General features: G+C 42.5%; 1 protein-coding gene across 1 annotated transcript in view; it reads left to right on the top strand.

Annotated features, from left to right (window-relative positions):
* CIR1 (corepressor interacting with RBPJ, 1) overlaps positions 1 to 6,594 on the top strand; it is a 48,807-nt gene extending 42,213 nt beyond the window's left edge. Inside the window, exons 8-10 of the mRNA XM_025404263.1 lie at positions 2,600 to 2,706; positions 3,577 to 3,662; positions 5,456 to 6,594. Coding sequence (XP_025260048.1) covers positions 2,600 to 2,706; positions 3,577 to 3,662; positions 5,456 to 6,104 — 842 coding nt within the window. The 3' untranslated portion in view covers positions 6,105 to 6,594. The remainder of the gene's footprint in view (positions 1 to 2,599; positions 2,707 to 3,576; positions 3,663 to 5,455) is intronic.
* Positions 6,595 to 17,074: the final 10,480 nt, after the last annotated feature.

Here is a 17,074-nt window from a genome sequence, read left to right as displayed (position 1 = left end):
TATATAACAAAGTTGAATAGCTACTGGTAAAAATAATAGTCTTTATTAAGTACTATTTGTCAAGCGCTTTACTAAGCACTGTATTTGCAGTCATACATTGTGAAAGTGTGCTAAATTTATATACTACACAGAGTTTTTAGTTGGGGTTTTTGAAAAATGTAAATGCTAGAAGAGTAATGTTTAATAATCTGTATAATCTCTGTAACACTGGGGAAATACATCATTTTCTTGAAGTAGTTGGAAGTACTTTTAAAGAGGGCACACTTTCTATAACATCTTATTAAAATTACCCATCTTGTGATGAAAACTGGTGAAATTAGTATAACCTCTCCTGATGGCCAAGCTTTGTTACCCTTTACTGGAGTGGTTCTTATTCTAATTCTTAACAAGTTTGGTGTCTGAATTCATTTGATATCTAATAAAATTATTGACACGGAAATGTAGTTTTGACACTTCAGAAGAGACATTTTCTACTTTATAATATTAAGTTCCTACATGAGAAATTTGAGAAGCCACCAAAGTAAATATTTTGTTATTCATTTAAAGCTCTTAATTGAGCTGGGCACGGTGGCTCACACCTGTAATCCCAGCACTTTAGGAGGCTGAGGCGGGCAGATCACGAGGTCAGGAGTGTGAGACCAACCTGACCAACATGGTGAAACCCCGTCTCTACTACAAATACAAAACTTAGCCGGGTGTGGTGGCAGGCACCTGTAATCCCAGCTACTCTGGAGGCTGAGGCAGGAGAATTGCTTGAACCCAGGTGGCAGAGGTTGCAGTGAGCCGAGATCACACCACTGCACTCCAGTCTGGGCGACAGAGCGAGACTCCATCTCAAGAAAAAAACCTCTTAATTGTTTGAGCACTTTTATGCCATTTAGAGGCAACCAGTATTAATATTTAAAATTCAATTTTATTTAACATTAGCAATCAGACTGAATAATTAAAGGGCCATTAAAGTAATACATAGGAATTAAAAATTTTGTATAGAAGAAAAATTAAATTAAAAACCCTCTTGGTTTGAAATGAAATATTAATGTAAGACAGGCGTTTTTGTTTGTTCTTAACTAAATAAGCCTTTTTTTCCTAAAACTATGACATCATTAATAACTTCCCCCATACTCCAATAATAGTTTTTTCCCATCATCTCCCTTGTACCTAGAGCAAACTTTCAGTTGTTTTTGACAATATGAGTGGAATGGTAAAGCCTGGAAAGCCCAGTAAAATATATTATAACTGAGTTTTTCTCATCAAATTTTTAACCACATCTGCTATTGACAGGTAAACAAATTTTAACTGATTGCCTTTTGCTTTCCATGATAACATGCAGGTGAGCGGGCAAATAAGTGGTAAAAGACCAATGAAGCAGTTCAAAGAAATAGACAAAGTAACCAACAAACTAAAGAACTCATTTCTGAATATTTTTCTATCCCCCTACCCTCCCTTATGAACTCCTTGTGGGCAGTAACTGTCTTATTCTTCCGTAAATGACAGACACATCAGCTGCGGTAGTTCATTTAAGCCAGTGTAGGTGATTTAGGGTGGCAACTTTAAATAGCTGCCATGAAATGTTGTCATTAGTTTGCTAGCGGCAGGGAAAACAAAATGAAACAGGAATATACAAAAGGAGGTAAAGAGTCTCTCTTACCTTACATAAACCTTATGTTTGAGGGTAGGAGGCAAACCTTTAAAAAAGTATATTAATTTATTTATTTAGAGACAAGGTTTTGCCATGTTGGCCAAGTTGGTCTTGAACTCCCGGGCTCAAGTGATCCTTCCACCTCGGCCTCCCAAAATGCTGGGATAACATGCATAAGCCACCACTCCCAGCTGAAAATTTTTAAAATTTGTTGTTAGTTCATATTTGGGGACCAAAAATCTCACTTTTCAGTCTGAGATTTTGCAAAAATGGAAGTGTAGTGTCTTATAAAAAAATACAAAACATACATACTAATAGCCAGCCTAAAACTGCCTGTTACCAGCCTAATCTAGTAATTAAAAATCTCAAAATCTGGGAATAAAAGCAAGATTAATTAAAGTACTTGGTGGTTACCCATAGGGGGTGTGTGTGTGTGTGTGTGTGTGTGTGTGTGTGTGTGTGCGCGCGCGCGCATGTGTGATTAGCAACCACATGGCAATGTATTCAGTATTGTTATTTGACAAATAAGGATGAGGAATTTTGATTTGGAAATGAGGATAATAAATTTCTCATGTACCTTTAAAAATATATCTTTTAAATGAACTCTTACTGAGAGAATAACTACTAAAAATTAAATTGTAGTTTTTTATTATAATATTTTGCTTTGATTTTATATTAAAAACTGCCAACCATATAACATCTAAATGTATCTTTTTCAATATGACAAAGTTACATAAGAAGACTCCCCTTGCACGTAAAGAAAAATGCAATTATTTTCTATTCTGAATCTCCAGACTGCTGTTTTAGAAAATCATATCTGATTATTTGCTCAGCAGAAGATTATTGAGTTGATTTAGCTGTGATTTTACTTAACAAAGCTTCAACTGCATTCCTACTGTGGAGTCCGAAAAAGGTAGAGAGATATAAATGATACATTCAAACTGTGATTTTTGTGAACAGGGCCATCGATGCACCCCTCGGAGCTAATAGCGGAGATGAGAAACAGTGGGTTTGCACTGAAACGAAATGTACTGGGGAGAAACTTGACCGCAAATGATCCATCACAGGTAATGATCTTTTTATCAGTAAGCTGAAAATGTCTATAAATCTAAATGTGATTGCTTGTGAATTGCTACTTAATGTTTTCCAATATGCATATATCCATAGGAAAGTAAGATAGAGCAAAGCAAATACCCAAAATGTATTTTGATTTGGCTTTATTATTTTAACCTAAATGAGAAATTGTTTACAAACCTGTATTTTAATAAATGAAACTGCTCCTCTGAGTTTATGTGGATAAAATATCTAACTGAACTGGTGATGAGGCTGTTGGTTTTTCCTTCCTGCTAAATTATCCCTGATATGACATTAAATAGAACCAGTGGTTAGAAGTAGGTAAAAACCCCTAAAAATCTTAGAAAATATTTTAAACTTATTTATTTTATTAAACTATACATAGGTCCAGAAAATGATTGAGTTTGAAGGGCTATATTATTATATATTTGATAATGTGCTGTTGAAATTATAAAGGCTAAAATTGTGGCTATTTTGACCTGCCTTTAAAACTCATAATCTTATTTTTTATATTTCATTAAATTAAAAATAAAGTATTTAAACTGGCAAGTGTTAACATTCAAGAGATAGAGAATGGAAGTCATGCTCTAAACATTTTCTCTGTGTGTGTCTATCATCCTTTTCCTGGAAGAGTTTCCTGATGCTGGCAAAGCAGTCATGTTAACCTCTTAGTGCTGTATGATCCACTTCGGCAGGGAGACTACAAAAAAAAATGTTTAATTCCCTCCCATTTCCCAATCCAAAATACCATACTCATCTACAGTGTGTCCCTGATACAAAACTTATTTATAAATGTTTTCTTTTTTATCTTATAACTAATTGTCTTGAAATCTAGCAATTTAATGATGTCTTTGTTGACTCAGGAGTATGTTGCAAGTGAGGGTGAAGAAGATCCAGAAGTTGAATTTTTAAAGTCACTAACAACCAAACAAAAACAGAAACTTCTCAGGTAATTTAAAAGTGTATATTTAATATATTTATTTTTTCCTTAGTATTCATCTCAGTATCGTATACAACTCTGATCCTAAGAGCTCATGAAGGTACTTAAACTGTGTATCACATTTATTGATTATTCTTCACCCATAGCTAATACAATTTTGTCTGTCTTTTCAGTAACATGGAAATTGTATACTCAGATGTAAGATTATATACTCAGATTATACCACAAAACTATTGCACTTTTCAGAACGTTTTAGAATTATACTTATTTATAACTTTTACTTTTCAAAATAGATTTGTATGTATCTTCGCACGCAATTTGTTCTTAGGAAACATTTTTGGCCTTTTTTTTTTAATGTTTTGTAAAATCTTATGAGAATGCAGAAAGAATGCTTAAATTTAAGGCAAACGTGAATTTTGTTAAACAGACTACCTCCGAATTAAAGAATCCAAGAAATGTCTGCTGAGTCCAATAGAGGGAGCTCATGATGCTTTCAGTATGTAGAGTTTTGAGAATGGCTAGACAGAACCTAGAGACTTATTTTCAGAGTATCTCAAACATACCATATAAATAAGTTACGCCTCCGAGAATGTGAAGTACTCTTTAGAAATTCAGAGCGTTTTAATAGGATTGTCCTAATTATTTATAAAACTAAACAATTGCCGGGCGCGGTGGCTCAAGCCTGTAATCCCAGCACTTTGGGAAGCCGAGACGAGCAGATCACGAGGTCAGGAGATCGAGACCATCCTGGCTAACACGGTGAAACCCCGTCTCTACTAAAAAATACAAAAAACTAGCCGAGCGAGGTGGTGGGCGCCTGTAGTCCCAGCTACTCGGGAGGCTGAGGCAGGAGAATGGCGTAAACCCGAGAGGCGGAGCTTGCAGTGAGCTGAGATCCGGCCACTGCATCCCAGCCTGGGCGACAGAGCGAGACTCCGTCTCAAAAAAATAAATAAATAAAAATAAACAATTGTTGAAAACAAGTATTAACTATATTATTTTATAAAAGTAATATTTCAGAAGTTTAATGTGTACTTTTAGAATTTCTGGAGAATATTCTCGAATTTTGATAATGTAATGTTGATTAATATTTACATACTATAAAATAGTACATAAAATTAATTTTTCATCTGATTATAGCTGTGTATTTGCTTTTATAGTAGTTCCAACTGATGTTACACACCTTTCACAGACTTTCTTTAGGATGACCATTTAGAGTGCTATATAATTTCATATCATTAAGAATTTAACACAAAAGTAGTCATTACTATTGAAGTATAGTCAGAAAATTGGCTTGATGCATTTTTTTTAATGTATACATGCTTTGAATAATTTTAAAGGAAGAAAATGAGTTGTCATTTAGTAAACAATGCATTCATATATGGATACGAGTTTTTTGTTTTGTTTTGTTTTTAAGACAGAGTCTCACTCTGTTGCCCATGCTAGAGTGCAGTGGCATGATTTTGACTCACTGCAACCTCTGCCTCCCAGGTTTAAGCGATTCTCGTGCCTCAGCCTCCTGAGTAGCTGGGATTACAGGCATGTGCCACCATGCCCAGATAATTTTTGTATTTTTACTAGAGATGGGGTTTCACCATGTTAGTCTGGTCTCGAACTCCTGACCTTGTGATCCGCTCGCCTTGGCCCCCCAAAGTGCTGGAATTACAAGCGTGAGCCACTGCACCCTGCCATGGATACAATTTTTAATAACTTCTAAGAAAATATATTGTTTGTTCGTAACTTGCAGTTGATGAAATAGCTATTTTTCACACAGTCTGTTACTGTTTGTTTCCCAATTACAGGAAATTAGATCGACTGGAGAAGAGAAAAAAGAAAAAAGATAGAAAAAAGAAAAAGTTTCAGAAGAGCAGAAGTAAGCACAAAAAACATAAGTCCTCTTCTTCCTCCTCTTCCTCCTCCTCCTCCTCCTCTTCCTCTACTGAGACTTCAGAAAGCAGTAGAGAGAGTGAGAGTGACAATAAAGAAAAAAAAATAGAAAGGAAGAAAAGAAAGAAAAGCAAGTGTTCAGGGCATAACAACAGTGATTCTGAAGAGAAGGACAAGTCTAAGAAGAGAAAACTTCATGAAGAACTTTCTAGCAGTCACCATAACCGGGAAAAAGCCAAGGAAAAGCCCAGATTCTTAAAACGCGAGAGTTCTAGGGAGAACAGCAAATGGAGCCATTCCGATTCTGACAAAAAGTCCAGAAGCCGTCATCATAGCCCAGAGAAGAGAGGCTCTGAAAGAAAGGAGGGGAGCAGCAGGAGCCATGGCAGGGAGGAAAGGAGCAGGAGAAGCCGGAGCAGAAGTCCTGGTAGTTACAAGCAAAGGGAGATAAGAAAACGGCCACAGCAAAGTCCCAGTGCAGAGCAAAGCAGAAGAAATGACACCAGAAGCCATGGCACAGATGTGTACAGAGGAGAAAAAATGTACAGGAAATATGCATACTAAAGTGACACAGAATGAGGCAGAAGTAGAGAAGAAAGACTGTATGTGACAATTACCTGGGAATAAAAATATCTCCACTTTTTTATTGAATACTTATAGCAAGGGCTAAATTATGTACTATTGTCTTTCTAATAAAAAAGCTCAATTTTAATTTTTCATCTCTGTAAACTGTCAAGTACAAAACTACATGAGTACTATAAGAATGAATTTTGCAAATATTTGTAAGCTATTTTGGGGCTGTAGAAATATTTTCTGTTGGTAACTGTTTCTTGTGCCCCATACCAGATAAAAACCATATATAGAACTCTGTGACATTTTCTTTGTTCTGAAACATTGTTAAGAGAATGACAGTACATTGAATGGGTATAATTTAATTTTTTCAATTCAAATTTGTTATTCAAGGATTTGAATTTGCTTGAAGTGAATTGTAATCATTATCCAAATTCACTAGTATAAATTAAACAATGGATTAATAAATCTTTAAGACTTTTAAGCCCCCTTAACATTTTGTTCTATAGAATAAGCTGTTTATATTTGGATAATATTAGTTTTTTGTGCAGGTATACAAGTTACCTCAAACTTAAAACAGTCCAGCTGGGCCAGGCACGGTGGCTCATGCCTGTAATCCCAGCACTTTGGGAGGCCCAGGCGGGCAGATCACCTGAGGTCAGGAGTTTGAGACCAGCCTGGCCAACATGGTGAAACTGCGTGTCTACTAAAAATACCAAAAATTAGCCGGGCATGGTGGCACTTGCTGTAGTCCCAGCTATTCGGGAGTTTGAGGCAGGATATTCACTTGTACCCGGGAGGTGGAGGTTGCAGTGAGCCGAGATTATGCCACTGCACTCCAGCATGGGCGACAGAGTGAGACTCCATCTCAAGAAAAAAAAAAATTAGGCATGGTGGCATGCACCTGTAATCCCAGCTACTCAAGAGGCTGAGGTGGGAGAACCGCTTGAACCCAGGAGGAGGAGGTTGCAGTGAGCCAAGATCGCGTCACTGCACTCCAGCCTGGGTGATGGAGCAAGACTCCCATCTCAAAAACAAAACAAAACAAAACAAAAAACAATCCAAGTGTATTAGCTTAACAGTTCTAGAGGTCGTAAGTTTGACATGGGTCTCACTGGGCTAAAGTCAAGGTGTCAGTAGAATTGTGTTTCTTCTAGAGGCTCAAGGGGAGAATATGTTTGCTTGCCTGTTCCAGCTTCTAGATGCTGCCTGCATTTCTTGGCTCCTGGCCCCCTTCCTCCATTTTCAAAGCTAACAAAGAGGAGTCAAGTCCTTCTCAAATCTAATCATTCTGACACTTTGACATTCTGCATCCCTCTTCCAATTTTAAGTACCTTGTGATTACATCGGGCCCAGCTGAAGAATCATGCAATAATCTCCCAATTGTAAGATCGATGTTAATTCTATCTGCAACTTTAATTCCCCTTTTCTTCATAATGTAACACATTCACAGGTTCCAGGGGTTAGGATATGTACATCTATGAGGGACTATTATTCTGCCTTCCACAAATGGCCCTTCTATTACTGTCTTACAACTATTAAAGATTTTACTTCATACCTGGTTGATCCTGCCAGTGGTCGGCGGCGGGGGGCAAGGGGTAGATTTTCAAATGAAACAAACTACTTTGATATTTCACCAGTATAGGTATATAAGGCATATTTAAATTTAGCTGCAAATTTTCCCTTGTGTTTCAAAGGATATGGTAAGGGAAAACTATAGAAAGAACTGGTACAAATCACAAGTAACACAGTTCCAAAAAACTTCACATCTTGGACACAAGTATTTTTTGTTATCAGTGTTCTATATTTTTTAACCATCTGCTAATTAATACAAAACAAATATTGATTAGATGGTTTCGATAGTTGGCAGTCACAATTTCATAAATTCTGCAAGAGAGTAACATTTTAAAGAAGTAAAACCACATCGTCTGATATATATGTCTTTGCCTTGTCTGTGCACACACAGAAACAAATGTCCTCTAAGAAAAACTAAGTGAAGAGGTAAACAACCCTTGATTATTTAGATTTTTAAGACGAAGGGGGGAGGAACTTGAATTCCTTCCACAGTATTGTTTAATAACTTATAGTGCACCTCAAAGATCCCTTCTTCACTAAAAAAAAAACAAAAAACAAAACAAAAAAAACCCCATGCATTTGAAGTTGATAAAGACTGCTAATTTACACCTTGAGTTCATCAGTGTTGCAGTGATTATTTTCTATCTTCTGCCTTTTTAGACTTTATAATTTTTATAATGTCAAAACCTATGCAATACTACCTTAAAGGGTTTCTGAAGCAATATAGTGTTCATGAAGAGAAATGCTGAAATGCCTCCTGTAATTAAAAATGAATTAAATATGTTATTTCTTAACACTTTTCTCATTTGACTCACACACCGTGGTCCACTTTTTTAATGCAGATGAGGTTGCTCAGGCTGGTCTTGAACTCCAGAGCTCAAGCAATCTGCCTGCCTCAGCCTCCCAAAGTGCTGGGATTATAGGCGTGAACCACCATGCCTGGCCAATGTGGTCCACTTTTAACTTTATAAAGTGACTGAGATTTTTTTAGTCTCTGATTTAATTATCCTTATTGTTAGGATTGAGAAACTAGAAAGTACTGCCAAAAGCTCCAATATTTTTACCCATCTAATTCTGAGAAAAAATTTCCATGTAGTTATGGAAGATGTTGATTTTCTGTCTGGCTTTCAGCCTTGGTCACCCAAGGGTGCTCCACAGCCCTAATGAACTACCATTCTAACTTTGTAAACTTAAAAACGAAAGAGAGGCATTTTCACACAAAATCATACCATGATAACAAACAGCTTTCAAGAGGCTTAGCTAATGTGTTCCACATACCCTAATGATGGGGAAAATAATTGGAAGTTACTTTTAAAATAAAAATATTGGACATGTAATTCTACTTTTGCTTTTTGAAATATAAGGTAGAAACCAAGGAGATGAACCTCATAAGATAAACCTCATAATAAAAGGAATGTCTAGTATGTGTAGAGATTCCTCTCAGTACCTAAAACCCAAGAAGAATCCTCCACGTTTAATGAATCTATGACTTAAGAACCCAAACAAAAGTCCTCAACGGGGATATTTTTTAGAAGACCAGCCTGGTGAAATTTGTCATTCTTACCTTAATAGAGAAGTTCCCTTAAAGAAATCTTGGCAGACTTACACGTTTCTTATTTATCCATGAGCCTGGAACTGCACGCGCATAGGACACATTTTGGAGGCATTTCTCCCTCTGCCTCCGCAGGGACTTTTCTCCTAACCTAACATTTAACATAACACTAGCAAATTAATTCCTGTAGGAGGTGCTGTCGATTTATAAATAACCAAGAAATATCAAGTTGCTAGGTTAGAACTTGTTTATCTGAACGTCTCCGTGGTAAATTAGTCATAATTTATTTTAATAAAGGCCAAAATGGGCAGAGGTTTCTGCAGCATAGTGGCAGGTCTGCTTACCTTGCATTATGAAGAGGAGATCTTGTTTTGAACCATAGGGCTGTAATCTTAAGAAAGCTTTTCATCCGAAAGGCTTGGAGAGACCTTTCTTGCTGTTCTTCCATGAGACTGCTTGCTCATAGTGAATCAAATCATTCCACACTGCTGGGAGCAGGCGTTTCCCAGTTTTAATCACTGAACATTTGGTATGCTTTGGCATTGAAGCTCAAACAGTTCAAAATCCACCTGAGCCATTTCACTCTTCTCCTTACCTAATGATCACTGGGCCAAGACGCTGGTGGAGGCGGCTGCGGAGGGCCGCAGCTCCACACTCGGGTCCTAAGACCAGGAAGAAAGTAGCACTTTTAGCTTCAGCAGCTGAATGATATTTAAAAATCGTATTTAGGTTTTCTGAAAAAGAAAACCTCTACTATAGTTGTCATTTCTTGAAAAGAGATAAAAGCATGCAATACCTGCAGGCCTTGAGAGCATTCTCTGATCAAAAAGGCAAAAGGCCTTTAAAAAGTTGTGAGGAACAAGTCAGACGGGGGAAACTAAGGTTTGGGAAAGCGGGGGCTGCTGAGAGCTCTCCTACCTGATCGAGGCTCCTAAAATCCGGTTCCTGATGACGGGAAAGGAAGAGGTAACTCCACAGCACCTTCCCCCTTTCTTCTCCCTTCACGCCACACTTAACATCACCCCCAGAATGCCCAGAATGTAACAATAATGACGAAGATATGCGAGATGAACGCGGAGAGCTGCCTGGAATGAAAAGAAACGCACCCTCCGGCCCAAGCTGCCCCGGAGTCGCCTTTCTCCAGTCCCTCCGGCTTGAAGGGCTTTGCGAGGGGGTGGACAGAAGTGGAGGTCCGAGGGTTCCTGGACTGATAGAGCAGGGCTTCCCAGGAGGACGTCGCCCTAAACCTAAAGGAAGTCAGAATGGGGGGTGGGGTAGGGTGACGGGATGAATCCTGGCTGGGGTCGCCCCTTCCCATCTCTAGGCGACGCCCCTCTGCGTGCTCTGGTGGTTTCCTTCTCTGGATGCGCGTCTGGCAACCTTGCGAAAACACCCCAAACCGAAATGGGGAGGCCGAGAATGAGGGGGCGCACACCTTTCCTAGCAAATGCGCCTCCGGCGCCAGGAGGCCGCCCGACACCCGACCCACAAGGTGCGGCGGGGAATGGTCGGGGCCGGCCCTCTGCGCGGCTCCCTGGCCCCCCGTTGGCCCAAGCCACCCCCTAGAAGCAATTCTCAGGCCTTTCCGCTGGGGGCCCGCCCGCCAAGGGCCCTGCCAGTCCCCACCGAAGCTTGCCGGGCCTCGGGCGCAGTCCCCCGCGCGGGTCGGACTCGCCTTCAGCAGTTAGGAAAGCGAGCGAATTGTTCTGGTCGCTCGCGCTCCACAGGTGAAGAGGGCGCTTTATGAAGCTCTTGGGGCAAACATGAAGATATCAACTTTCGTCAGCAATCTGCAAGCAGAATGTGGACTGGGGGAGACACCCTGTCACTTTGCATTTCCTTTATAAATAAATGAATCAACCTGAAATCGTTACACGCAGGCAAAACAATGCAAAATCCCCAGTGTGAAATTCTAAAGGAAGAGAGTATAAGGGTCTTGGAAAAACTGGAACTCTTAGGGGCTGTGGTTTTCCGGGTCCTCGACAGCCGGCCCTGGAGGGACGTGTCCCCACGGACATTCTGAAACCCTTTCCTTAACTGGAGTTGCAAACACACAGTCTATATTTATGTCAACAATATATGGGGGAGGCATGTCTGTATATATTTACCTCATACATATTTCTATACACTCCAGCGTCTGGGAAGGATGGGGGGTAAATAACACTGAACGGTTAAAATTATGGAGAAGGAATAATAACTGATTACTAATTTGAAAGTAAACAAACAGGTGACTTTTTCAGATCAAATTCCTCCTTGTATCGTTACAATAAATATCTCTGAAGGAAGCTCTCTATTTATGTTGTCATTGATTAATTCTTCACTACCTCATTTGATTTCGATTTAGAACGATTTGATTCTAATTTAATTAGCATGTAATTTGGATGTACATAATTACTGTAATTATGACATTCAGGTAAGGCAGCTTTAGGCTGAAAGGCAATTTCAAATTTTCTAGCAACCTACTTTGTACTGGGAAATGGACAAGGACTTTGCGCCCTGCTATCCAAGTAGTAATTAGCACATCTTTGAAATAGGCAGTGCGGCGGGGTTTGTATTAAAACAGCAAATACAAACCCAGCCGAGTTACCCGCCGCAAAGGTGGCTGCGAGTCCCCGGAAACGCGCTGCTGCTCCCCGGCGCGAGTTCAGGGAGCCCGGCACCCAGGCGCCTTGGCCGGGCTTTCGCGGCTGCGGGTGACGGCGCCTCCGCCGCCTCGGGCGCAGGGTTTGAAGGTGTCGCTTTTTAAATTAAAATACAATAAATATGCGCTGGGGAGGTGGGGGGCACAAAAATGGAGGAGGAGGAAGTCACTCCACCTAGTCCGAAGACGGGTTGGGGTCAGGGAGACAGTGGACTGGAAGAGGACGGAAGGGGCGGCGGGGGTAGGACGATGCACTGAGAGGAGAGAAAATTGGCCAACGCGCCCAACTGTTACCCGATTTCAGATTTGGGTTTCAAAGGGAAAAGGAGAGGACAAAAGGGGTCGTTTAGCTCCGGGAGGATGTGCGCACCCTTCGGGGAGGCCTGGAGCTGGGCATCTGGGGGCTTCTCGCAGGCCTCGGGGGCCCTGCGCGCCCGACCCGGCTCCTGCCTGCCCAGCCGCCCCCCCGTGCCCCCCTCGGGCTGGGGTGTCCGCCGGAGGACGAAGGCGAGGCAGAAGGCTGCTCTGGCCCGCTTCGGGTTGGGGCTGCGAAAGCAGCGGGTCCCTGGCCTCCCTGATTGTCCACGGGAGGGTGGTAGGGTGGGATGGTTTGGTGACCTGTTTGAATCGGCCTGGTTCTAGCCGGCCCCGGATAGTCCACGCGGGCCTTGCGGGCCGGGAGCCGCGGATGCAGAGTCGTAGGGGTCTGCGTCCACAGCTGGATCCCCACATCCTGGGGTCCACGTCGCTGCCGACAACGCTTCAGGGCTCTCAACTTTAAGTTGGAAGACCCTGAAGTTGCCTTGAAAAGGATGTTAAATGCGACAATTCTAAGACCAGGGCCAACCGGTCCTTACTTTGTTTTGTTTGGATTTTCAGTTAGCACGTTCCAGAAACGACCCTTTTGCCCAGAAGCCACTGCCAAGTAGTGCTCCCCACCCGCAATAGCAGGGTTCGCTCCCCGCTGGAACGCAAACCCTCGCGTTTCTTCGCAGGATCCTCTTGGTTGCTGCTGCTCGCGGCAAAAGCCGGTCTCCACACGCTGACAGCCGCAAGCCAGGCAGGCGGCGGCCTTCCCGCCTCGGAGCTCTAGGTGGCGCCAGCGAGCCGCACTCGCCAAGCTCCTCTTATGGGAATCAAGAGCTACTGTCAAACATAAAAGCAAATCAGAGTTTTCAGTTTTTTTAATGTGTTAAGAATGTTATTCCTTAAGAAAATTTGTAGCTAAATTATTCTCACTTAAAATAAACACTTAGTATACCAATTACACAAATGGGCGGGATTTATGTGAGATTTACTTCATCTGCATTTTTGTAGTGGAAGAGAGCCTTGGTGAATACAGATAATAGATGCAAATAAGATTAGAGTTAAAATAAATAAAGTTTCCATCCGAATAAAAAGAAATTCAATTTTACACGACTTGTAACCATTTGACGGAAGGTCCAGACACGCCATTCAGGTGCACAATCTAATCTCGTCAAAATAATGTTGTTTCCCTCCTCGAGGAAAGAAAATCTCTTTCTTTTCTTTTTCTTTTTCCTTGTCAGGTAGAATCCAATTCATTCCAAAGGGAGAAAACTGGTGTCAGAAAAGGAAACGCCGGAGGATGGTGCGGATCGTGGCTGGGTGGGCGCAGGGCGGAGGAAAATTTGCTTTTCGTTCCTCTGTTGCGCTGGAAGCTATGGGACAGGAAACGCCAGGGAAACTGGGGGACTCGAAATCGCACTGCCCTCACCCGGGCCCGGGCCCGACTCTGCGCCCCCAGGCCGCGGCCCCCACCCGCGCGGACCTCCAGGCCGCTACCCACCTCTGAGTTTGGGCCCTTGGCCACCGCCTCCAGCTCCTTCTGGCCCCTGAGCCGGAGAGGCACAGGCCTCTAGGGCCCCGAGGTGGCCCTGGGGAGGCGCGGACCCACCGCAATTGGGGACCGAACTCGTGTTCTAACTGGGGGGCTCTCGCCTCCCACGCGCGCTGTCTCCAGTTTGGTCAACCCCGGCCGGCCGGTCGCCACCCGCTCAAGTCAAGGTTCCCCGTGCCCCCAAGGGCGCCTAGGGCTGGGGGGAGGCCAGGAAGGGGGCCTAGGCCCTCTTTTCGCCTGTTGGCTTCGGCCGGGGCCCCGCTCCCTCTGGGCTCAGGTTCCGTGGGCTGCTGTCTACCGGCTGGACGCTCGGGCCGGGGCAGCCGCCCGCCGCTCCCAGGAGCCTGGGTGATGGACGTCCGCTGACCCGCGGGGCAGAGGCAGCGCTCACAGGCCTTGATCACTGGCCTGCGGAGGGAGCCGCGCGGCCAGCGGGACCTGCACAGCCGGGCCCTTTGATCTGCCTTTATTATCAACGACAAACAAAGCTGCCTGGGCCCGACGCCCGGGCGCCCGCGTTCCTGGGGAGACCCACCACACCCTTTACCCCGCGCCGCCAGCCCGCGGCCCCCAAACGCGCCAGGCACACTCTGGGCCTCCAGTGCTGCGGCCCGAAGCCCCTCCAGGAAACGTGCCCCTACCAGCCGGCTCTCCAGAAGACCATCCCCGGACCAGAGGCGCTTAGGGAGTGGGGGGCTCCCGGTTATGAACAGCTTGATTGGGGAGAGAAAAAGGCCAAAGTGAAGAAAAACTCCAGGAAGAAGAGCGGGGCAGCCTGGCTGCGGGGAGCTTAAGAAGGAGAAGGAAGAAGCCATTGAATGTCACGCTGCAAAATCCCTGCTGGGGAACTTCGTTCTGTTTCATCGCTACTTTGCGACTTGGTGTTTCAGAACAGTTTCCGAGAAAACATTTTGATGATTGTTAATAACAAGAATTTATTTTTTCTTTCCTAAAAATCAAAACCTTCGCTCAAATTCCCAAGGTGGACAGTAATCAAAAATGGAAAAAAAATTATGTTGGTGCTCACTTCGCTTTTATTTCCTCTTGTGTGGGAAGTCTTTTAGAAATGTTTTTATTCTGTAAATATGTACTTTATTTTCTAAATTAAAATTTTTTCGAATTGCGAAATTATCTCATTTACCAATTTTCTTTTTGTCTCTCCCTCTTTTCTCCCTCTTTTAAACTGGGGCTGTTAAGTTGGTGGTCAGAAGACAAAGAGAGTGAAAATAATTTTCATTTCAATAATTGCCTTCTGGTCAATTTAACTGTGCCTTATTTTGAAAGAGACTGTCTAAATGAGATTCCTGTCCCAAATGTGTTCCCAGGCCTGATCCCAGCCTTTAATTATTCCCGAGTTTTTTTCTTCAGAATAAGACGCCGCACTGAGTAATCACAAAGAAGTCAGAGAGCATCCTTGAACCTTTTCAGAAGCAGCGCCACTGATATTCAAATAACCTGCGAGGGCCATTTGACGGCGCGGGGACCTAGGCATTTCCAATTCACTATTTGCATAGATCAGCCGTCTTTGAAAAGGAAAGGAGCAGTTGTCTTCCATAACATTAAAAAGCCTAGTTATCAAATCAAGTGCTTAGTTTGGGGGCTTTTAAAACGTTTACATTTTATCTCAGGTTGCCCTTTACCGTTTGACATGCAAATTTGGTGCAGTTAATTTAGACAATTAAAAAGATCTTCAAGGGAGCTTTGTCACAGAGAATATTTGGAGTTTTCCCCGCGGACCAGCTGAGATAAAGTTGGCCAGAACAAATGATGTCTAGGAGATTAATTAGATATTTGATAAGACATGAATCCCTAATAAGGGAATACAAGGCACAGGGGGCTGCTGTGTGCTCTAAGTCAAAATTAATAACATTTAACAAGATTTTCATTTAGGCATGAAATGTCTTTTCCGGGGTATTGACTCTAGCGATTTATTCCCTTGAGTTGCCTTCCAACATACAGGGCCTTGGGAGCTGAAGACTTCTTTTTTAAAAGGGTTTTCCTTTCACAGATTGTTTTTAAATCACTTTTTAAAAACAAACAAACCCACCAGAATTTTCTCTGACGCCTCCCAGAGGTTTAGGCACCTCCTCAGTTAAAGCTGCCAAGGACCTTTGCATTCTTTAGGCGCTCCAGAGTTTTAAAATGTCACCTTTTGAGAGCCTTCACATTAAGCAATGCAACTACACGTCCTTATAACCCAATTTAATTTATGCTGTTGATATACAAATAAATAATTTTGACTTCTCAAAAACGTATATGTAGTATGGCTTTTATAACCCACATAAACTTTACATTACCTACAACTAACATTAAGGGAATTTTTTCCCAACCGAAAAAAAAAAATATCGACCCACGAAAAGGTTACTGAGGGGGAAACAGGATTTTTAAAAAAGGAAATGTATTGTTCAGAGTCCTTTAATAATACCAAAATGAAAATATGATGTCAAGATTTTCTTCATACAGATAAACGCATTTAATTTCTTTAGATGACCTTAACTTACGTGTTTGTGAGTGAAATGATAACTCAACATTTTAAATATCTTTTACATATATACTGACTTTCACAAAGTGCATCAGAAAATTAAAAAAACTCCCTGAATTTCAGGGATTCACCCAAAAAAACTCTATTCGAATGAACATTTACAAGAAAATAAAAGAGAACACAATATTTTGAACCCTATTTATACAGATGTTATGAAATACAGAGAAACTGTCGCTAGACTTCCAGTTTAATTTCTCACCTTAAGCCTTTCGATGCTTCCTTTTTTAGGAAAAGTCTCATTGTAAGTAGACATCAGGCAGGACTTGGAGCATTTTATATATAATATAATCCACACAAAGGATGTTTTTATCGGTCCCGTTTGTTTTCAAATGTTCTGACAGTCCTTTGCTGGGTGGTGGCTTGTTTTTGAGAAAAGGAAAGAGACGGGTGTTGGAGGGAGGTGGATAGTGGGCAAAGAGGGAGCCTTTCTATGTATTGCTCTTCGCTCGAGAAGTTTGGGCGAGTGGTATGTGTGTGCGCGCGCGAGTGTGCGTGCTTGTGGTTGCAGGTCTCCGGTGTATGTGTACGTCTGGGAGTACGGTTTTTAAAGTGTTTGTGTCAGAGGATGGTTCGCTTTTGTTTCCGGACCACGCATTCGATTCTCATCCGGGCGCGGAAGGCGGAGGGGAGCTCCTCGCACGGCGGGCGAACCGCAGCCCGGGAACCCTGAGCGGCTCCACCTCGCGCCCAGCCGGGGCCCCGGGGGCGTCACTGAAGCCCCTGCCCTCCCATCCCCCGCTCTCTCGCCCTCCGAACTTCTCGTTCGTTCTCGGTGTCTCTACTCGCTCGCGTGCTC

The sequence above is a fragment of the Theropithecus gelada genome, chromosome 12 (assembly GCF_003255815.1).
Source record: "Theropithecus gelada isolate Dixy chromosome 12, Tgel_1.0, whole genome shotgun sequence".
In the NCBI taxonomy this organism is placed as follows: Eukaryota; Metazoa; Chordata; class Mammalia; order Primates; family Cercopithecidae; genus Theropithecus; species Theropithecus gelada.
Note: the sequence above shows the minus strand (reverse complement) of the source record. Positions and strands in the feature narration are given on the sequence as shown.